Here is a 23,354-nt window from a genome sequence, read left to right as displayed (position 1 = left end):
ATCGCACCGGCTGGAGGGAGACCCAGAGCAGACTGGCTGCCCCTCTTCAGAAGGGTGATGAGAGTTTTGGCTTGGATTTGCCGCTCTCAGGATGCCCCCCCCCAAACACACACACAGGATCATGGGAGGAGTGGGCGGGATTAGGCGGATTTGGAGCCGTGAGTCATGAGCGGCAGCAGACGTAAGCAGCGCAGAGAAGAGCGCTGTTTCTCCCGTGAAAAATTGAAAATGCCTCGGGATGGGGGGAGAATCTGCGCTGACATGAAAAAGCTATTTAAATCGGTTTATTGTTTGCTCTGATTCGAAACCAAAGCAAAATCCACCGTGAAAAATACCCCATAGCCACCAACAGCATCCACAGTGGGTCTGACTTTGGGCAAATAGGACCCCTGCCAAATTCTAATCAAGTGGAAAAACTCTAGGACATTGGACAAGTCACAGTAGAATATGTGGGAGGGGCTGTGGCTCAGTGGCAGAGCATCTGCTTAGCATGCAGAAGGTCCCAGGTTCAATCCCCAGCATCTCCAGTTAAATGGACTAGGCAAGTAGGTGATGTGAAATACCCTGGAGAGCCGCTGCCGGTCTGAGAAGATGATACTGACTTTGATGGACCATGGGTCTGATTCAGCATAAGGCAGCTTCATGCGCTCATATGCTCATTGTTACAGAAAGCAGTAACAAATATGTATTTATTTTATTGTTTCGACTTACTATCCTGCTTTCTCACTCTCAGCACAAATTATTTTTATAGTTTACTAAGCACTTGAGCGGGGAACAGCACGAAGTTTATAAGGACGGGGATGCATAATCATCCCAACTATAGCCTCTTTGCTGAGCTCTTTGACTCCTTCTGGCAGCTGGAAGGTGAAGGACCTCAACAGGCTGGTGAAGAAGATGAAGAGCTCAATCTCCGCCAGCTGCTTCCCCGGACACATACGGGCCCCTGCCAAGGAATTAAAGACACAAATCAAATGAATAATACGTATTCCACCTGTCCTCGTGTGTCTATTACTTCAGGCTGCAGCTAATTTGGACTTTGAGGAGGAAATCTGGGTTGCTGAACAATATCCCCCTCTCACCTCCTGAACTTGCCCACCAGCATCTCCCATCACCGCAACCAACCTCTCCTTACAAATCTCCTTCTAATCTCTGACCCAGCACCCTTCAGGAGACTGGATTTGGCCCTTAGTAACCAGTAGCTATCCACTAGTGTGAATTTATGTGAGTTTAGGATTACTTCCTTCCTAAAATAACAAAAGTTGTATAATACAACGGTTATATAATATAGCCACTGAACTTTGGAAAAGCAGGTGCATCTACAAGAGGACATTATGACCGGAATGCATAATTCACATTTCATTGCACTTCCCTTGACAGTGAATCACCAATGTCTAACTTTACCAGACATCCCAAGGGCAATAATGGCAGCTGGAATTACGAGAAGCTGGTAGGCAAGAAATGGAAAGGAGAGAGCAGCTGATTGCTCTGGCCTTTTCCCAGCACCATCCCAAAAAAAAAAATACAGGTCCAAAATACTTTGGTTGCAAGCTCCGGGTTGGGAAATACCTGGAGATTTTTGGGGCGGAGCCTGAGGAGGGCGGGGTTTGGGGAGGGGAGGGACTTCAATGCCATACAGTCCAATTGCCAAAGCGGCCATTTTCTCCAGGGGAACTGATCTCTATCAGCTGGAGATCACTTGTAACAGCAGGAGATCTTCAGCTAGTACCTGAAGGTAGACAACCCTCGGGGGAAGTCATGCTTCATAGCTGGAACACCCTTCCATCTGTGGCAGCCTTCCAGTGGCTCCAAATATATATGTGTCTCTGTGTTTTATTTTTATTGTAATCTGCCTTTTTTCCTTTGAGAGAAAGGCAGGATAGATTGTTTAAATATATAAATAAAATGCAACATGTAGAGTAAGTGTTCCTAGATTCAGTCTTGAAAAACCCTGCAAATCTGACTAATTATTCATAAGCTAGTTCATAGTTCTCCACCTACCTGTACCAAATGACAGAAATTCTTCTCTATCCACAAAATTTCCATCCTTGTCCAAAAAATGATTTGGGTTGAACTCTTCTGGGGTTGCCCATTGCTTGGGATCCAGAAGAACAGAGGCAATATCAGAGACAAGAATTGTTCCCTAACAGGAAGAAACAGTTGACTCAGAATACTTCAAGAACAGCACGATCCATCAATACTCCCTGAAAAATCTAATGCCTTTTGACATACGAAAAAATTATCTGTGTGGTTTAAAGGAAGAACTGTGAGGAAGGTAAGAATGGGGAGCGGTCAAGTTTAATGGTTTCATCACGTATGCTTTAAATTGTTCAATTGTTAGCAGCTTTGGTGGCCCTTGTAAGGGCAGAAAGGCAGGATACATATTTGGTGAGTATTAATAATAATAGGAATAAGACCAATGAATGTATGTATTCCGAGGAAACTGTAGTGACATTACATTCTTCTCAGCCACAGTAAACTGAAAATACCTCAGATCCTGAGGAAAAACCTGCTGCTCAGTTTAATTTTAAATATTGCTCCTTGCATTGAGTACATGATGCATTTGAGAAATGAGATTTTCTCAGGGCAAATTCAGATTTAAAACTCAATTCAATGTTTGTTCCACAGTTCTTAAAAGTTCTAGATTGCAGCCCCAGACAGCAAGATTGAGCAAGAGCCCATAGTCATCCCAACCACTTTCCCTGATGTTAGGACATCTCTTCAAACTTGCAAAGTTTGTCCATCACAGGCCCATATCCACGTCTCTCAGAGTGCAGCTAATGACTGCTGATGAATGTTGGAAGAAGGTTGACTGTGGATAGTGAACAGTTAGGACAGTTAGGACAGAGTAGGAACAGCGGTAGAAAAGAGATATGATTGAGTCTGTGAGTGAAAGAGCAAGAGTCAGAAGCTGTCTTTAAGAAAGATAGCATGTAACTGAGAGGACTGGAAGAATGAAGAGAGTTAGGGATCAACATTTCACATGGTAAGAAAACTGCATCCATTTGCCTATAGCATTCCAATATTATTTAATGCTTTCGATAAAAGTTATTCCCTAACACAAGGAAATATCTGGTTGAGAGGTGATTGAAAAGGTAACTGGGATGCCCTATCTGGCGGTGCTCTGGGAAAGAGAATGGGAACCTGGTGCATAAAAAGGTCAGAGCTCTTGTAAAAATAAATAAGGACAAGGCGGTGAACCTTTTACTGCCTAACCAACTTGAACTTCTGAGTCTGAGAGAGGTTGCGTTGAGTGGTAGGGTTGGGAGTCTTAGGCCCCTGGCAGGAGAACACATGGAGTGAGTACTTGCATCAGTATACATTCCTACAAAATGTGATTATTGTTATGGGGAATCATTTCAAATGGTGGAAGAGACATATATATCCCAGTCCTATGACACTGTTTATTATATGTCTCATTTTATTGATTAAGGCGTGCACTTGGCTAAGGCCAAACGGAAGTCCCTCCCCCCCCCCGAAAAATACCAGTTCCCGTGCTAAAAGAGCACCTGTATGTAAATGAGCATTTAGGATTAACTTGAGTATAACTTTTGGCGTATCTTCAAAGCAGCCGTTAAATAATAAAGTACAGATAAAGTAACAGCCATATCTTTATCAGACAGCAGATAGATTAAGTGATAGTTGAAAAATACCTTTTCAGTATTTTTCAAGCGGGGGGGGGGGGGGTTACCAGTAAAAAAGAATTATGGTAATAAACAGGAGCCAAAAAGCGGATCCCAAATGATGCCAAATTCAGCATTATTCGTGGCCGCTTTGGCCCTAACTAGGACTGTTGATTCGGTTTGGCCTGAACTGAAAAACAGCCAAATTTCCCCTGATTCGGTGGTTTTTAGTTCGGGACGAACCGAACTCAAAAATGGAGGGCAACCGGGGGAGCCGAATTCAGCGAGTTCGGGAGTTCACGAATAAATCCGGCCAATTCGGGGCGTCAGTAAGCAGCATAACCGTCAGTAAGCAGCATTCTCCTTCCCCGGCCAATCGGTGGCCAAGCTGGGTCTTCTTCTGGCCAATCAGTCAGGATTGAGTACTGGAGGAATCAGCTGATGTGCGGCCCGGCCGGGGAGAGAGAGAGGGAAATCCTCCTGTGTGTGTGTGGGGGGGGCTGCTTGTGCACTTTCGCTCCTTTTTGTGGCTGCAGGTGGTGTATTTTTTGGGTTACAGACCCCAAACTTTCAGCAGAGATTCAGACAAGCCTTCTTAAGAGACCACCCAAGTGTTGTAAACATTGGGTCAGGGGGTCCCGAGATATAGGCTCCCCCCTTTTTTCTTTCCATGGCTGCAGGGGGCGCATTTTGGGGGATACAGACCCCAAACTTTCAGTGGAGCTTCAGATGAGCCTTCTTAAGATACCCCCAAGTTTTGTAAACATTGGGTCAGGGGTCTCGAGATATAGGCTCCACCCCTTTTCCCTTCCCCCTTTTACATTTACATGGCTGCAGGGGGCACTTTTTTGGGGATACAGCCCCCAAACTTTCAGCATAGCTTCAGACAATCCTTCTTAAGATACCACCCAAGTTTTGTAAAGATGGGTTCAGTGGGGGCAGAAATATTTGCTCCCCCCTTTTCTCTTTCTGTGGCTGCAGGGGGCGCATTTTTAGGGGTGCAGATCCCAAACTTTGAGCGGAGCTTCAGACAAGCCTTCTTAAGAGACCACCCAAGTTTTGTAAATATTGGGTCAGGGAGTCCCGAGATATGGGCTTTCCCCTTTTCCCTATTGGGATGAATGGATCAGCTGATCCTGTGTGCATCTCCAGAGCAAAACGTTCCATGCCTAATTGGAATCGTCTTGGATTACAAGTTCTCCCCAGCCCCTCCTGATGGAACAGAAGACAGCCACAGTAAGACCCCTTTGGGGGCTTTAATCTATAATTTTTCTCCTGTGTGTGTGCGTGTGTGTGGGGAAGCAGAGTCTGTGTGTGTGTGGGGAGGGAGCAGTTTCTGTGGGTGGGTGGGGGAAACCAAAGGGGGCTTTTGCCAGTTCTGCCTGGGGGTGTGTTCTTCCTCGAGTCTCTCTCTCCCTGGTCTGAGGGGGGGTTTCAGTTGTGTGTCTTCAGGTTTTCCCTCATTCATAAGAGTGGTTAGGTCTATTTGGATGCTTGCTCAAAACTGGTTTTCAAATGGTGACTTAAAGAATGCATTTGGAGTCCCATGCAAAAGGGGAAATTCCACCCCTCCTGCTCATTATGCATAGCTAGCTGCCTCTGTCCCTTTCCATGGTTTGCAAACTCCCAGGTGTCAGGTGTTGCTTTGCATGGTTGCAAAGGTGTTGCTTACAAGGTTGTGTTGTTTTGCAGTCGTGTTGCAATGCTTTGCAAACTTCTCAGCTGTTTGTCGGGGCTGGGAGCTTTGTGCGTGGGCGGCAAGCTCTGCTCAGAGATGCACATTAAGGGTGGGGGGACCCCTTTCGGGGCCCATATCTCAGCTCCCTCTGACCCAATCTTTACAAAACTTGGGGGGTCTTTCAAGAAATGTCCTTTGAAGCTCCGCTGAAAGTTTGGGACCTCTACCCCCAAAAATGCCCCCCCAGAGCCACAGAAAGGCGTGGTTGTGTTTTTAATGGCTTTATTCAGCCGGATTTTTTTTCCGAACTTTGAATTCCCGCCGAATTGCACGGACCCGAAGCGGGGAAGTTCGGACTTCGGCATATCCCGAATCTAAATGGGCCGAATTCAGCCGAATCCGAACTATACCGAATTTTTTTAATTCAACAGCCCTAGCCCTAACACCATTTTTAACCCCCTCCCTTCCTCCCTCTCCCTCACTTACCTAATGCCAGGGTCTGACACAACCTTTGGACTCCAAGTGGATAACTACAGCGAGGACAGAGAACTGAAACTCTGCACTGAATATTTTTCAGGTTCAGATTTATTAACCTGACAATTTTTGATTTTCCAGGGGAGGGGGAAGGTAAAGGTAGTCCTCTACGCAAGCACCGGGTCATTACTGACCTATGGGGTGACATCACATCCCAACGTTTACTAGACAAACTATGTTTACGGGGTGGGCCATTGCCCTCCCTGTCTACACTTTACCCCCAGCAAGCTGGGTACTCATTTTACCAACCTTGGAAGGATGGAAGGCTGAGTTGACCTTGAGACAGTTATCTGAAATCGACTTCCGTCGAGATCAAACTCAAGTTGTGAGCAGAGATTTTGACTGCAGTACTGCACTTTACCACTCTGCGCCACGGGGCTCTGGTTTCAGGGGAAAGCCAAACATTATTATTTGGCTTTTGTTTATTTTTTGACAATTTCTGGGTCTATTAAACCCAAACTTGAAAAATATAAAAAAAAAAATTGATGCACACCTCTACTATTGATTACACTGATTTATATTATGTAAACTGCCTTGAGTCTCAATGAGAAAGGTGGAGTGCAAATAACATCATTTAAGAAAAATTGGAAGAAAGGATTGTATACCCTCTTTCCAGTTACTCATCTAAAGCAGAGGTGGCAAATTAACACAAATAGGTAGGCACAGAGGGAACAAGCTATTTATGAGGAACGATACAACAATTCCAGTACAAGAGTGTATCATTGTGGGGAAAGGAGGTTAGGCAACTTCCCCTTCAAGCAGTCCTGCAGAGGAATCCCCTATGCAGATGGAGTTTGTAAATCCCACCAAAACAGACTGCTCATTGGATCCAGGAGAGTAGCTAAAAATATTGACTGTACCTTTGGAATGAAAACACCAAGCATGTTCACATCCTTCACAGATTCTCTGGGGATCCCAATTAACAAAATATATTGGGAACGCTGGATCTCATGAATCACAGCATTGGTGTAGGGCAATTTCTTCCTGTCTCGATGGGTGCATGATTGAGAGGAACCCAAAACATCTTCCATCTCCTTGTAGACTTTTTCTGGTAGGAAAAGAATTTTGCATTTAGGCTGAAAACGAATTTGCATTGGACAGTGAATAAGAACATCAGAGGTGCCCTGCTGGATCAGACCAATGGTTCATCAAGTCTAGTATCCTGTTTTTCACAGTGGGCAACCTGGTAACCTGGAGGGTCAACAAACCTGGCATACTGGCCAAGGCTTAGCCCATTGACTTTAATGGACTTAGAAGCATGTAACTCTGTTTAGGATTGCACTTCCAGCCAATGCTAGGAAGATCCTTAAAACCACCATACTATACCTACTCTACAAACTGTTCCCCTTCCTCCTGTGATTTCATATGGTTCACAGATTGTTACAACCCATTACTAAGCATGAAAAGCAAAAGTAAGAACTACCCTTTTCATGCTGTACAAGATTGCCTTACCTTGAATATCTGGATGATTTGCAATGAGGAGTAGTGCCCATTGCAGAGTTGTCGCGGTAGTGTCCGATCCTGCGATAAAGAGGTCAAAAATGGATTGAGCCAGGTTCCCTTCATCATAGGTGGAGTTGGGGTCACTCTTTCTCTGTCGTTAACAATGGAAAATGGAGGTTGAAATGAATTCTAACAATTTTGCTCAGGGGTGGATTGGCCATTAAGGCTGCCTGCCAGAAACATCCTGGGGGGCCAATGGCCTGGGGGTCTGCTCCCGTTCCCACCAGGACCATCCTTGCCCCCAAATGAGTACTTGGTGGGAAGGGTCTTTTCCTCTCTCTCTCCTTCTCTCCCTCCTTGGGGTGGGCAGAACCTTATTTTGCTGTTATTAACCAAACCCCTCCCTAACGGAAGTCCCAGAACTTGCATCTAAAAAGAACAGAGAGAGCTGTTGGGGTGCATTCAAAAACTTGAGTAGTGAAATAGCTATCAGGTGGGAGGGTTAGAAAAAAGAACTTAATTCATGGTGAGGTTGTGCATTTTGAATATTGGAAGGGAAGCTAGTCATATTAGGAAATCAATTCAATTGTCGTTTTGGTGAATTCAATGAAGAACACATTTTCATGTTCTTTCTCCATTATGGCCCCCACCTTATGGAGAATGGCCCTTCCTGAGAAGGTCAGGAAAGAAGAATCAAACTGGCTTACAATCACCTTCCCTTCCCCTCCCCACAACAGACAGCCTGTGAAGTAGGTGGGGCTGAGAGAGCTCTAAGAGAGCTGTGACTAGCCCAAGGCCATCCAGCTGGCTTCATGTATAGAAGTGGGGAAACAAATCCAGTTCACCAGATTAGAGTCCTCCGCTCATGTGGAGGAGTGGGGAATCAAACCCAGTTCTCCAGATCAGAGTCTACCGCTCCAAACCACCGCTCTTAACCACTATACCACATACAAGGCAGATACTTACTTTCTCTATCTGAAGTAGATAGAAATCAATGTAATCCTGTGGATCATGCAGGGACTGGTTCTCCTCATGCTTTTCTACCTCTTTCCTTATAAATGAAAGCACAACATCTCTGCTAGAAAACGCTTTTTTATGAGGGCCTGGGAGCCAGTCCAAGAGTTGTGGAAACATTTCATAGAACTGCAGGAAATATGAAGGCAAAATCTTATTTTTACTAAGAAGAGGCACAGCAACACAGTCTTTTACATATTTAAATGCCATCAAGTCACAATTTACTCACAGCATCCCCAGTAAGGGGCTTTCAAGGCAAGTGAGAAGAAGAGGTGGTTTGTCATTGTCTTCCTCTGCATAGTCTTCCTTGACATAAGTATAGGGCAAAAAGCCTCACTGCCATGTACAAAAACCACAATTGGTTTCTTCCTATAGTAACCTGTATTTCATAGGGCACATTGCCTCACTATCAAGAACACAATAGACCACCACGGGTTCTTCTGCCCTCCAAAGAGGCTAGCCCTATGAAATACAGGTTACTATAGGAAGAACCCATTGTGGTTTTTGTACATGGCTTTTTGCCCTATACTTATGTGCAGAAGAATAACTGTTCATGCGAAACGATCACCAAACTAGAGGTGTCGTCTTGTTGCTGTTGAAGAAATTTCTGGTATTTTTGTGTTATGTTATGAACTAGGTGATGTAACCTAGTGTTTGAGATACAGCGATCTTGGGGACGTTGTACCTCTTTTCAATTATCTTGGACCTTGGACTTTTACTAATGCACACAGTTGTTACTGGTGGTTATTTTGTGTTTTTATTTATACTTGTATTCATGACTATGCTGTATCATGTTGTAATTTAAGTTGAAAAACTGCAGAAATTAACATCAGGAAATTGATTTTCCATTGTGAGCCCTCGTGCTTATATTATTGTTAGTACCTGGAGGTTGGCAACCCTAAGCTGTGGGGAGAGGGAAAGCTGAGAACAGAAGGGGAGATAAATATAGGCTAGCTGTAGGGTGTGAAGGAGAGAAGGAAGCAGGAAAAGGAGAGAGGCTATGGTGGTTTTCAGGAAATGGAAAGAAGAAATAATGGGAGAGGAAAATGAAACGCCTCCCACAAGTACTTGTGGGTTTCCACTTGTACTGTCCAGTTTGCCTTCCACTGAATCTTTACCTGGTCCAACAAATTAATGTCAAGTATTTTCTATATAAGAGGTTTGATCCCACTATCTGTAAGTTGAAGGTGCTGATAGTTGTTGGTTTGTCCCAGCAGTGATTTCCAACACTGGGAAATTTTATTCCCCGGTCTATGGGACTTACATGGAATGATAGCCACATGAGTTGGGAGCAGGGTTGCCAGTTCCAGGTTGGGAAATACCTGGAGATTTTTGGGATGGAGCTTGAGGAAGGCAGGGTTTGGGGATGGGAGAGACTTCAATGCCGTAGAGTTCAATTGCCAAAGTGGCCATTTTCTCCAGGTGAACTGATCTCTATTGGCTGGAGATCAGTTGTAACAGCAGGAGATCTCCAGCTAGTACCTGGAGGTTGGCAACCCTAGTTGGGAAGTTGCAGTCAGCAAGGGGAAGGGGGTGAAATCACTCCCTTATGCTTCTTTCATGAGTGGACAGTCCTCACCTGTTGGCAATTTCCCAATATGATATTCTAGGGCTTTCAAATGAGAATCAAAATCATAGAATCATAGAATCATAGAGTTGGAAGGGACCACCAGGGTCATCTGGTCCAACCCCCTGCACAATGCAGGAAATTCACAACTACCTCCCCCCCACACACACACCCAGTGACCCCTACATGCCCAGAAGATGGCCAAGATGCCTCTCATGATCTGCCTGTCATAGAATCAGCATTGCTCACAGATGGCCATCTAACCTCTTCTTAAAAACCTCCCGGGTAGGAGAGCTCACCCCCTCCCGAGGAAACCTGTTCCACTGAGGAATCACTCTGACTGTCAGAAAGTTTCTCCTAATGTCTAGACGGAAACTCTTTTGATTTAATTTCACACACTACTCACACCATGAAGTACACTTGTTGCAAATGTTAAGATAATGTTAATGGCTTTTGTCAACTTGAGGAATTCTTCATCGTCAATAGAAAACCGATGTCCAAAAGCCAAAGCACAGATCACATTGGAGACTGCATTTTTGATGGGTAATGAAGGGTCAAGAGGCTCCCCTACAAATATAATCATTGATACCTATATTAATATTTGTAGTTACTACTTGAATTTCATGCTAAATTAGAGACAGTAAGGAAAAAAGAATCAACAAGTTCTCATTCTGAACTCTCTGATACAAAAAATGCTACCCCACCCACCCCACAGGGTGTCTGTTGTGGGGAGGGGAAGGGAAGGTGATTGTAAGCCGGTTTGATTCTACCTTAAGTGGTAGAGAAAGTCAGCATATAAAAACCAAGTCTTCTTCTTCTTCTAGAAAGAGATGCTTCAGACCATTGTTAAATCAAACACATACCTTTCCTTTAAGGGAACATGGGATTTGCAGTTTCTGCTTCTTTCTGAGCACAGGAAACTATAATCCTCTGCTTCTCAGGATGAAATGATGCTTCTGAGTATGGTCAGGACACAATTGTGTTGTTATGGGGAGGGGAATTTCTTTTTCTGAATTTTTTTAAAGATATAGCCACAGATACTTCTTATTCTCTTTTTTTCTTTCAAAAGAGACATTTCTCTTTAGTTTGTCTTTGATGCAGGTATATGTGCAGTCAAATCAAGACTGTTTTTGCAATCAATTACCTTATCAGTTCATCAGTGTGTATTACTAAAATAGGAGAGGAATAACATACAAATCAAGTGAATGAATTATAGTGTGATGCAAACTGTATATATGTAGACCCGTGTACAAAATTTAGGGAAAGGGCCTCAAACAATGGGAATTCCCCTATACATTAGTTCTACTTTCGGGGTGGGGGGGGGGAGACCATGGAATTCAAAGCTCCAAAACCTTGGTTGAAATTTAGATGTGCAGAATTTTTTGGGAGCATTCTAGTTCAGGTAGCATTTATAGATGAGTCAAGGAAATTTTTTACAGCTTCTTGTTCATAACTAGGGAGGGATTATTCTAGAGTTCTTCTTTTGGGCAAAGTCTCCCATAGTGATCTTGTGCATTTTGGTGTGATATTCTGACTTGCAACCACCAGTGCATGCAAGTCCTTCTGAACACATGAACACATGAAGCTGCCTTATACTGAATCAGACCTAAGGCTGTCGATTCGGTTTGTCCTGAACTGAAAAACCGCCGAATTTCTGCCGATTCGGTGGTTTCCGGTTCGGATATAACCGAACTAAAAAAAAGGCGGGAAAAGGACGCGCCGAATTCGGCGAGTTCGGGCCGATCGCTGAATAAATTTGGCAGGTTCAGCGTTCCCGAACCTGCCTTTTCCCGCCTTTAAAGACCCCCCCCACGCGCCTTCACGGGGCTTCCCTGAAGGCGAGCAGGGGGCCCTTTAAACAGATCTGCGCCTCCCAGCTGGAAGGCGCAGATCTGTTCCCCCCCCCCGCGCGCCTTCACGAGGCTTCCCTGAAGGTGCGCGGGGGGCCTTTTAAACAGATCTGCACCTTCCAGCTGGGAGGCACAGATCTGTTTAAAGGCCCCCCGCGCGCCTTCACGGGGCTTCCCTGAAGGCGCCCCCATGCGCCTTCACGGGGCTTCCCTGAAAGCACCCCCACGCGCCTTCACGGGGCTTCCCTGAAGGCGCCCCCGCTCGCCTTCACGGGGCTTCCCTGAAGGTGCCCCCGCGTGCCTTCATGGGGCTTCCCTGAAGGCACATGGGGGGCCCTTTAAACAGATCTGCACCTTCCAGCTGGAAGGCGCAGATCTGTTCCCCCCTGCTCACCTTCAGGGAAGCCCCGTGATGGTGCGCGTGGGGCCCTTTAAACTGATCTGCGCTTTCCAGCTGGGAGACGCACATCTGTTTAAAGAGACCCCCGCGCGCCTTCAGGGAAGCCCTGTGAAGGCCTGTGAGGGGGCCGAATTTTCCCCCGAACTTCGGATCTCGTGCCAAATTTCGCAGATCTGAAGTGGGGGAGTTCGGACTTCGGCACGTCCCGAATTTAAAAGGGCCGAATTTGCCGAAGCTGAACTTTACCGAATTTTTTTTCCAACAGCCCTAATCAGACCCTTGGTCCATCCAAGTCAGTATTGTCTACTCAGACCGGCAGCAGCTCTCCAGGGTCTCAGGCAGAAGTCTTTCACATCACCTACTTGCCTAGTCCCTTTAACTGGCAATGCCGGGGATTGAACCTGGAACCTTTTGCATGCCAAGCAGATGCTCTACCACTGAGCCACTGTCAAGAGTCATGCCAAGTGGCATGTCAAGAGTCATGCCAGGAGGCATGTTACGTCAAGAGTCATGCCAAGAGGCATGTCAAGAGTCCTGCCACAAGAGTCCTGCTGTTCAAGTGTATCTAGGTCAAGAGTCATGCCACAAGAGTCATGCCAAGGGTCATGCTTATTTCTGTTCTTGTGTATCTAGTTGTTGTACTGTTCACGTGTAACTGTTGGTCAAGCTGTCTGGAGTCATGTTGTCCAGACAGGCCTTTGACTTGAGTTAGGCCCATTCCTGTTCATATGTTATCCTTTGGTTTTGTTTCTCTGCACTGTTCAAGCTGCTCCCCCTCCTTTCCTTCCCCCCTGCTCTGACCTTGAGTCTCTAGCAACTTCAGTATTATGGCTTGCTCACTCCCTGCTTCCTACCAAGCACTGTTATCTCTTCATTCCCAGGCCGCTTAGCTTTGCACCTGGGATGACTCCATGCTTAAAGTTATGCTTTGTAGTTTGGTTTGCCATTAGCAGCTTTGAACCTGTGGATTGCTCATGCTGTATCTGCAGATCCTGAATAAACGTTTAATTGCTTTAGACCTGCCTGTCTGAGCGAGTGACTTTTTGGGATTGCCGAGGTTGGCTGGAGAACCTCACAGCCACAGCCCCTCCCCTGTGTGAATCAGAATGTCTGTGGCTCAGTGGAAGAGCCTCTACTTTGCATGCAGAAGGTCCCAGGTCCAATCCCTACCATTTCCAGTTAAAAGGACCAGGCAGTAAGGTGATGTGAAAGACCTCTGTCTGAGATCCTGAAGAGCTGCTTCCAGTCTGAGTAGACAATACTGACATTGATGGACCAATGGTCTGATTCAGTATAAGACAGCTTCATGTGTGTGTGTGTGTGTGTGTGTGACTGACACTTGGAAAGTCTCCATTGTGGAAGTATTTCCACAGTAGAGACTTTCCATCAGGATTTCTGTAGATTGGTGTGTATGGCAGCATAATCACCTAATATCACATACCCTTTGCACGTGCAAAAGTATCAACAAGCTGATGGGCTTCCTCTTGTATTTGGCGCTCCACGCCTTTCTTCCCCAGTCCTAACTTCCGCATGGTAGCTATCCCAAATTTCCTCTGTTGCTTCCAGGTGTGACCATTTGAAAATACAATACCTAAAGCCATTAAGAACCAATAAAAAATTTTACTCACAAGAATTCGTGCAAAAAAATATTAATGAAAGGAAATAAAGGCTTGATTGGTAGAATATACAAAATATTAAGTGAAATCAATTTAGAACAGGAAAGAATTAAACCAGTAATGGTGAAATGGATGAGAGAATTAGGATATAATATAGAATTAGATATCTGGGAAAATTTATGGAAAAGAGAGTTTAAATTCACAATTACGAATGAAATTAGGGAAAATTTATATAAAATGTTTTATAGATGGTATATAACACCGGTGATGATAGCTAAAATAAAAAAAGGGGAGACGGATTTATGTTGGAAATGTGGAAAGGAAAGAGGTACCTTTATGCATGCATGGTGGACTTGTAAAAAAATTAAAAAATTTTGGAAAAAAGTTGTTAGGGAAACTAACAACTTGATTAATACTACAGTGAAAAGAAAACCGGCATTTTGTTTAATGGGAATCCCACAAGGAAATTTGAATAATAATGATAGAATTATATGTCAATATAGTTTTGCTGCTGCAAGAATTGTAATTGCAAAAATTTGGAAGCAAGTGAATAAACCTCTAATAATTGATTGGAGAGAGAAATTATGGACATATATGAGGATGGCCAAATTAACAGAATTCCTTCATGGAAAGGATATGGAAGAATTTAAAAATATGTGGAAAAAGGCCGCCTCATATTGGGATAAAATGGCAAAAACGGATTTTATTAAATTATTTAGTGAGTTATAGAAATTAGCAATTTTAAAACATTTTTATATTTTATAGTAATAAATAAGTTTGAAACTGTCATAGCACTTCTTCGGAAGTCAGGTGAAGGGTCACAAAGGGTGGTGGGTGGTGGGAAAAGGGGTATCTTAATAGAGTTAATAGTGATATTTTTAATTGTATTATTGAATATATATGGATACTCCTGGTTTCTTCTTATTGTTACTTTGGTTATTATTATAATTATTGTTTTTTGTTGTTGTTATTTTTCTTTTTCTTATTTTTGTTGTTATAAAAAAAAACTAATAAAAATTTATAAAAAAAAAAAAAAAGAATTCGTGCAAATAAATACGTAGATTTGCAGCTCAGAAAATACCCAACTGGAATGACATTTACACCTATTAATTCTGAGCTATTCATAACTGAAGAAGTTCCCATTCACTCCCACTTTCTACCATAGACGTAAACTACTGGGGAGGGGGGGCTGATGGGCTCAAGCCCCCCCCAAACGTGGCTTGGGGGGCTGAGTCCCCCCGGGCAACCAGTGCCATAAGAACATTAGAACATAAGAACATAAGAAAGGCCCTGCTGGATCAGACCAAGGCCCATCAAGTCCAGCAGTCTGTTCACATAGTGGCCAACCAGGTGCCTTTAGGAAGCCACAAACAAGACGACTGCAGCAGCACCATCCTGCCTGTTTTCCAGCGCACCAAAATAATAGGCATGCTCCTCTGATACTAGAGAGAATAGGTATGCAGTATGACCAGTATCCATTCTAACTAATAGCCATGAATTAGGGCTATCAATTCGGTTCGGTCCGAACTGAAAATCAACCGAATTTCCCCTAATTCGGTGCTTTTCTGTTCGGACGGATCCGAACTCAAAACTGGCGGGCAACCGGGGGGGCCGAATTCAGCGAGTTCGGGAGTTCGCGAATTAATTCGGCCAATTCGGCCGTCAGTAAGCAGCATAACCGTCAGTAAGCAGCATTCTCCTCCCCCGGCCAATCGGTGGGCAAGCTGGGTCTTCTTCTGGCCAATCAGTCAGGATTGAGTACTGGAGGAATCAGCTGATGTGCGGCCCGGCCAGGGAGAGAGAGAGAGAGAGCGAAATCCTCGTGTGTGTGTGTGGGGTGCTTGTGCACATTCGCTCCTTTCTGTGGCTGCAGGGGGTGCATTTTTTGGGGTGCACACACAAAACTTTCACTGGAACTTCAGATGAAGCTTCTTAAGGTACCCCCCAAGTTTTGTAAACTTTGGGTCAGGGGGTCCCGAGATATGGGCTCCCCCCTTTTTCTTTCCATGGCTGCAGGGGGCGCATTTTTGGGGGTACAAATCCCAAACTTTGAGCGGAGTTTCAGACCAGTGTTCTTAAGATACCCCCCAAGTTTTGTAAACATTGGGTCAGGGGGTCTCGAGATATGGGCTCTCCCCCTTTTCCTTCCCCCCCTTTTCCATTTATGTGGCTGCAGGGGGCGCTTTTTTGGGGATATAGCCCCCAATCTTTTAGCATAGCTTCAGTGAATTATTCTTAAGATACTACCCAAGTTTTGTAAAGATGGGTTCAGTGGGGGCAGAAATATCGCCTCCCCCCTTTTCTCTTTCCATGGCTGCAGGGGGCGCATTTCTGGGGGTGCAGACACAAAACTTTCACTGGAACTTTAGATTAAGCTTCTTAAGGAACCCCCCAAGTTTTGTGAACATTGGGTCAGGGGGTCCCGAGATATGGGCTTTCCCCTTTCCCCTTTCCCCTATTGGGATGAATGGGGCAGCCGATCCGATCCTGTGTGCATCTCTCCAGAGCAAAACGTTCCGTGCCTAATTGGAATCATCTTGGATTACAGCCCGTCCTGCTGGAACAGAAGACAGCCACAGTAAGACCCCTTTGGGGGCTTTAATCTATAATTTTTCTCCTGTGTGTGTGTGTGGGGGAAAGCAGAGTCTGTGTGTGTGTGGGGAGGGAGCAGTTTCTGTGGGTGGGGGGGAAGCCAAAGGGGGCTTTCGTCGGTTCTGCCTGGGGTGTGTGTTCCCCCTCGAGTCTCTCGCTCCCTGGTTTGAGGGGGGAGGTTTCAGTTGTGTGTTGCAAAGGTGTTGTTTAACAAGGTTGTGTTTGCAGTTGTTTTGCTAATTTCTCCGCTGTTGTCGGGCTGGGAGCTTTGTGCGTGGGTGGCAAGCTCTGCTGAGAGATGCACAACATTAAGGGTGGGGGGGACCCCTTTCAGGGCCCATATCTCAGCCCCCCCTGACCCAATCTTTACAAAACTTGGGGAGTCTTTCAATAAACGTCCTTTGAAGCTCTGCCAAAAGTTTGGGACCTCTAAGCCCAAAAATGCCCCCCCAGAGCCGCAGAAAGGCGCGGTTGTGTTTTTAATGGCTTTATTCGGCCGAATTTGTTTCCGAACTTTGAATTCCCGCCGAATTGAACGGATCCGAAGTGGGGGAGTTCGGACTTCGGCACGTACCGAACCCACAAGGGCCAAATTCGGCCAAATCCGAACTGTACCGAATTTTTTTTTTTGACAGCCCTACCATGAATACCCCTCCATGAATATGTCCACTCCCCTCTTAAAGCCCTCCAAGCTGGCAGCCATCACCACATCCTGGGGCAGGGAGTTCCACAATTTAACTATGAGTTGTGTGAAAAAATATTTCCTTTTATCTGTTTTGAATCTCTTGCTCTCCAGCTTTAGCAGATGACCCCGTGTTCTAGTATTATGGGAGAGGGAGAAAAACCTCTCTCTGTCCACTCTCTCCAAACCATGCATAATTTTATAGACTCTATTATGTCTCCCCTTAGCCCCCTTCTTTCCAAGCTAAACAGCCCTAAGCTTCCTAACCGCTCACCATAAGTCAGTTGCTCTAGTCCCTTAATCATTTTGGTTGCTCTTTTCTGCACCTTCACAAGGTCTGTAATATCCTTTTTTATGTGTGGTGACCAGAACTGTACCCAGTATTCCAAGTGTGGTCTCACCATAGATTTGTACAAGGGCAGTATGATATCAGCAGTTTTATTCTCTATTCCTCGTCTAATTATGGCCAGCATGGAATTTGCTTTTTTTACAGCAGCCACACACTGGGTTGACATCTTCATTGAGCTATCCACTACCGCCCCAAGATCCCTTTCTTGGTCTGTCGCTGCCAGCACAGATCCCATCAGTGTATATGTGAAGTTGGGATTTTTTGCCCCAATATGCATCACTTTACACTTGCTCACATTGAATCTCATTTGCCATTTTAAAGCCCATTCTTCCAGTACACAGAGATCCTTCTGAAGCTCTTCACAGTGTGATTTTGTTTTAACCACCCTAAATAATTTGGTGTCATCTGCAAACTTGGCTACTTCACTGTTTAACCCCAACTCCAGGTCATTGATGAACAGGTTGAAAAGCACCGGTCCCAACACAGATCCCTGAGGCACCCCACTGCTCACATCCCACCATTGGGAGAACTGACCATTGATTCTTACTATCTGCTTCCTATTTTTCAGCCAGCTCTCAATCCATAAGAGGACTTGTCCTCTTATCCCATGACTATGAAGTTTGCTTAGCAGTCTTTGGTGGGGGACTTTGTCAAAAAAAAATTGGAAATCCAAATACACAATATCCACAGGCTCATTCCTGTCCACATGCTTATTGACACTATCAAAAAACTCTAATAGGTTAGTGATGACACCCAGCTTTACCTGTTCATGGACGACCATCCGGATTCTGCTCCTGACACACTGGCCAGGTGTTTGGATGCTGTGACTGGGTGGTTAAGCAAGAGCCACCTTAAATTGAATCCAGCAAAGACGGAGGTTCTGTTGCTCGGTCGGCGCGGCTTGGGGGTGGGGTGCCGGCTCCCAGCTCTTGACGGCATAGTATTAACACCTGCACCTGCCGTCAGGAGCCTGGGTGTGATCTTTGATGCCTCCTTAACTATGGAGGCTCAAGTCACAGCCGTGGTTAAGGCGGCATTTTACCATCTCCGCCAAGCCCAGCAGCTGGTGCCTTACCTCTCCCGCCCAGACCTAGCTACAGTTATCCTTGCAATGGTCACCTCTAGGCTAGACTACTGTAACTCACTCTACGTAGGGCTGCCCTTGAGACTGACCTGAAGGCTCCAGCTGGTACAAAATGCGGCAGCAAGGCTCCTTACAGGGGCCTCGCCCCGAGACCATATACAGCCAGTGCTTCGACAACTGCACTGGCTCTAGCTGGAGTATCGGATCAGATTTAAGGTGCTGGCTTTAACCTTTAAAGCCTTACACAGTCTGGGACCCTCATATCTTCGGGACCGCCTCTCCTGGTACACCCCCCAAAGAGCATTACCTTCTATTAATAAAAATCTGTTGGTGGTCCCCGACCCGAGAAATGTGCGGCTGTCCTCGACCAGGGCTAGGGCCTTTTCGGTCCTGGCCCTGGCCTGGTAGAATGCTCTGCCGGATAACATCAGGGCCCTGCGGGACAGAGCTATTCCACCAGGCCTATGGTTGAGGACAGCCGCAGGTGAGATTAAGTAAGATCTGTGCTGGCCTCCCTACTCACCACCCTCTGTTTTTGATCTACTTGAGGGTGGACAGCCGAACCGATGATATACTATGGTTGGCCTTACCTGCTGCAGTATGCACTTAAATACGGCGGCCATCTTTTTAATTAGTCGGTTGTTTTGTGGTTTTATAGTTATATATTTTACTCTTACTGTTATATTGGACTTTTTAGTGTTGTAACCCGCCCTGAGCCCGGCTTTGCCGGGGGAGGGCAGCCAAAAATGTGAAAAATAAGTAAAATAAATAAAAGTGAGGCAGGACCTACCCTTACAGAAGCCATGTTGGGTTTTGCCCAGCAGACTTTCATGTTATATCATATTACAATTTATATGATTCTTTGGGGCTTTGTTCCTGTTTGCTAGTGCAACTGCCCTATGAGGAGCGGTTAAAATGTTTAGGGCTGTTTAGCTTGGAAAGAAGGCGGTTAAGGGGAGACATGATAGAGGTCTATAAAATTATGCATGGTTTGGAGGGAGTGGACAGGGAGAAGCTTTTCTCCCTCTCTCATAATACTAGAATGTGGGGTCATTTGCTGAAGCTGGAGGGTGAGAGATTCAAAACAGATAAAAGGAAGTATTTCTTCACACAGGACATAATTAAATTGTGGAATTCCCTGCCCCAGGATGTGGTGATGTCTGCCAACTTGGAAGGCTTTAAGAGGGGAGTGGGCATGTTCATGGAGGAGAGGGTTATTCATGGCTACTAGTAAAAATTGATACTAGTCATGATGCATACCTAATTTCTCCAGGATCAGAGGAGCATGCCTTATATCAGGTGCTTTGGAACACAGGCAGGATGGTGCTGCTGCAGTGGTCTTGTTTTTGGCTTCTTAGAAACACCTGGTTGGCCACTGTGTGAACAGACTGTTGGACTTGATGGACCTTGGTCTGATCCAGCATGGCCTTTCTTATGTTCTTTCCTCTGGTAGTCACATACAGCTCACAACTCAAATCAGTCCAACTTATTTTTAATGACCTACAAGCAAAGCTGGATTGTGACAGTTCCCTCTTCAGAGAATAGAGCTTCTAATGTGAAGTAAAAGCCAGGCCTCTATCATGTCTCCCCTTAACCACCTTCTTTCCAAGCTAAACAGCCCTAAGCATTTTAACCGCTCCTCATAGGGCAATTGCTCTAGTCCCCTGATCATTTGTTGCTCTTTTCTGCACCTTCTCAAGCTCTGCAATATCCTTGTTTAGGTGTGGTGACCAGAACTTTACACAATATTCCAAGTATGGTCTCACCATAGATTTGAACAAGGGCAGTTTGATAGCAGCAGTTTCATTCTCTATTCCTTGCCTAATTATGGCCAATATGGAATCTTCTGAGGAGTGAGAAGATCCTGGGGCAAAAGCAGAGATCTTGGGGCAAAAGCAGATCGATGTGCACAAAGCTTGTTGAGATTTGCTACATACTGCATGCTACAGTTACTGCTGCTTTTGTTTGGTCATTTGGACACATTAAACACAGTAGGGCTGATGAATTTTTTTTTTGGTAAAATTCAGATTCAGCAAAATTCAGCCGGTTTTGATTCAGGAAATGTCGAAGTCTGAACTCCTCAAATTCGGATCCGTGGAATTCGGCGCGAGATTCAAAGTTCAAGGGAAAATTCGGCCGAATAAAGCCATTAAAAACACATTCAAGCCTTTCCGCGGCTTCGGGGTGGCATGCTTGGAGGTAGAGGTCCCAAACCTTCAGCGTAGCTTGAGGGGACCCTTCTTGCAAGAACCCCCAAGTTTGGCAACAATTGGGGCAGGGCCCCCCGAGTTATGGGGCCTGGAAGGGGTCCCCCCTCTTCTCATTGGAATTAATAGAAATAAATAGACCGTTTGGACTCGGAGTTTGCAAAACCATGCAAAGCAACATGTGACGCGACCTTGGGAGTTTGCAAACCATGGAAAGGGACAGAGGCTATGCATGGCAAACCATGGAAAGGGACAGCTATGCAAAAGGAGCAGGTGGGGGTGGAATTTTCCCTTTTGCATCGGACTCGGGAGTGGAGTCTTGACGTCGGGCAAATGCATTGTTTAAGTCACAATTGGAAAACCAGTTTTGAGTGAGCATCAAAATAGACCTAACCGATCTTATGAATGAGGGAAAACCTGAGGACACACAACTGAAGCCCCCCACCTTAATACCAGGGAGAGAGAGATGCGAGCCGGCACACACACTCCCAGGCAAAATGGGCAACCCCCCCTCTCAAACCAGTATGGAGCGGCTCAACCCCAAATGGGAAAAAAACTAGGAGGAGGAGGCGCGCCGCGGGTGCCGAGCAGCGAGAGTTTCGGTAGCCGCCGCACAGCCTCAACTTTACCCTTTAAAACTTTAAAAGCAGAACACACACTCCTGCAGAGGCGAGTGGGCACACACCCCTCGGCAGAATGGGCAAAAGCCCCCTTTGGCTTCCCCCCACCCACAGAAACTGCTCCCCCCCCCACACACACACAGACCCTGCTTCCCCCACACCCACACACAAGAAAAAAGGTATAGAGAAAAAACCCCAAAATCAAACTGTGTGGATGTCTTCCAGCAGGAGCACGGAGGAGAAATAAATCTTTAGGCCCACCCACCTTGGCAGAATGGGCAAAAGCCCCCTTTGGCTCCCCACCCACCCACAGAAACTGCTCCCCCCCACACACACACAGACTCTGCTTCCGCCCGCCCCCCCACAGACACAGGAAAAAAAATTATAGAGAAAAGCCCCAAAATGGGTCTTGCTGTGGATGTCTTCTCAGGAGTAATCCAGTACGATTCCATTGGATTTGCAGCTCTCTAGATGCACAGGATCGTGCCTGCTCGCAATCATTCCAGTGGGTGGATGGGGGGGACCGCATATCTTGGGGGGGCCTTACCCAATCTTCACAAAAATTGGGGGTTCTTGCAAGAAGGGCCCCCTGAAGCGACACTGAAAATTTGGGACCTCTACCTCCAAACATGCCCCCCAGAGCCGCTGAAAGGCGCGAATGTACACATGCACCCCCACCATGGGGATCTCTCTCTCTCAAAACTCTTTCTCTCCCCGGGCCATGCAGCAGCTGGGCTCACTCACTCAACCGCAACTGATTGGCCAGGAGAAGACCCAGCTTGGCCCCCATTGGCCGCGAGAGAATGCTGCTTACTAACTGACTGTTATGCTGCTGATTCTGAGCCCCTGAATTTGCCAAATTTATTCAGCGCACCCCGAACTTGCCGAATTCAGCCAGTCGTTTTCCCACCTTTTTTTGAATTCGGTTCCATCCAAACTGAAAACCGCCGAATCGGGGAAAATTCGGCTGCTTTTCAGTTCGGGACAAACCGAATCGACAGCCCTAAAACACAACTCTTCAAAAAAGTAATCCACAGTTCCATCAAGCAGAGCTTCTTCTTGCTTCTGCCCTAATCATATCAACACATGCCAACTATTGGGGTGGGGAGGTGAAGGGAAATTGGGAAGGACAGGTGGGATATGGCAGGAGAAGATGCTTGTGGGATGTCATTGGCTCCTCCCTATGATGTCATAGCAATATATCTGGCCCAGCCCCAGCCCCGTCTGGGAAATTGGAAAGTCTACGCCCTTAATTTCTCCCACTCATGCTAATAAAATGCAAGAAAATGCAAGAAAAAAGATGATCAGAAAAGTTCCTGTGATTATAATGTCTACAAAAAATGCCAAATAAAAGGTAGCTCCACCCATTGTAATTCCTGCACAAACAAGGTTGTGGTATTTTGCATTGTAAATATTTTGTGTGTATCTTATTTGTGTGGATTTAATGTGGGGACCATGAAATCTATGGATTGTTTTAAAAGAAATGGGTATGCAACAACATTTGATTGTTTTGATGCACAACCTGTACAAGAAGAAAAAGAAGAATTGGTTTTTATTTGCCAATTTTCTCTCTCACTTAAGGAAGAATCAAACCAGCTTGCAATCACCTTCCCTTCCCCTCCCAGTACTATAGACAAGAAGCTACTGTTAGGATAGAGTATGGAGAAAGAGTGGTTTTCAATTGGCAAAAGTGTCAGACAAGGATGTATTTTATCTTTCTTTCTGTTCGATCTGTATGCAGAATGTATCATAAAGAAAGCTAAATTAGATTTTGATTAATGTGAAGTGAAAATTGGTGGAATGAACATTAACAATTTGAGATATGCAAATGACTGCACATTACTGGCAGAAAATAGTGAAGACTTGAAACTACTGATGAAGGTTAAAGGAGTAAGTGCCAAAACATAGTTACAGCTGAACATCAAGAAGACAAACGTAATAACTAAAGAGGAATTACATAACTTTAAGGTTGCAATGAAGAAATTCAAATTGTTCTGGATTTTCTATTCCTTGGCTTCATCATCATCCAAAAGGGAGACTGCAGCCAAGAAATCAGAAGGAGCTTGAGACAGGGAAGGGCAGCCTTGAGGGAACTAGA

General features: G+C 45.4%; 1 protein-coding gene across 1 annotated transcript in view; it reads right to left on the bottom strand.

Annotated features, from left to right (window-relative positions):
* Positions 1 to 755: 755 nt before the first annotated feature.
* Positions 756 to 23,354, bottom strand: part of LOC130477890 (cytochrome P450 2J2-like) — a 37,029-nt gene continuing 14,430 nt past the window's right edge. The window contains exons 3-9 of the mRNA XM_056849971.1: positions 13,548 to 13,697; positions 10,263 to 10,423; positions 8,242 to 8,418; positions 7,285 to 7,426; positions 6,693 to 6,880; positions 1,999 to 2,140; positions 756 to 943 (exon numbers count right to left, since the gene is read on the bottom strand). Coding sequence (XP_056705949.1) covers positions 756 to 943; positions 1,999 to 2,140; positions 6,693 to 6,880; positions 7,285 to 7,426; positions 8,242 to 8,418; positions 10,263 to 10,423; positions 13,548 to 13,697 — 1,148 coding nt within the window. The remainder of the gene's footprint in view (positions 944 to 1,998; positions 2,141 to 6,692; positions 6,881 to 7,284; positions 7,427 to 8,241; positions 8,419 to 10,262; positions 10,424 to 13,547; positions 13,698 to 23,354) is intronic.

Source organism: Euleptes europaea, chromosome 5 (assembly GCF_029931775.1).
Source record: "Euleptes europaea isolate rEulEur1 chromosome 5, rEulEur1.hap1, whole genome shotgun sequence".
NCBI classification, from domain to species: domain Eukaryota; kingdom Metazoa; phylum Chordata; class Lepidosauria; order Squamata; family Sphaerodactylidae; genus Euleptes; species Euleptes europaea.
The sequence above is the reverse complement of the archived record's forward strand: the minus strand, read 5'-3'. Positions and strand labels throughout refer to the sequence as shown.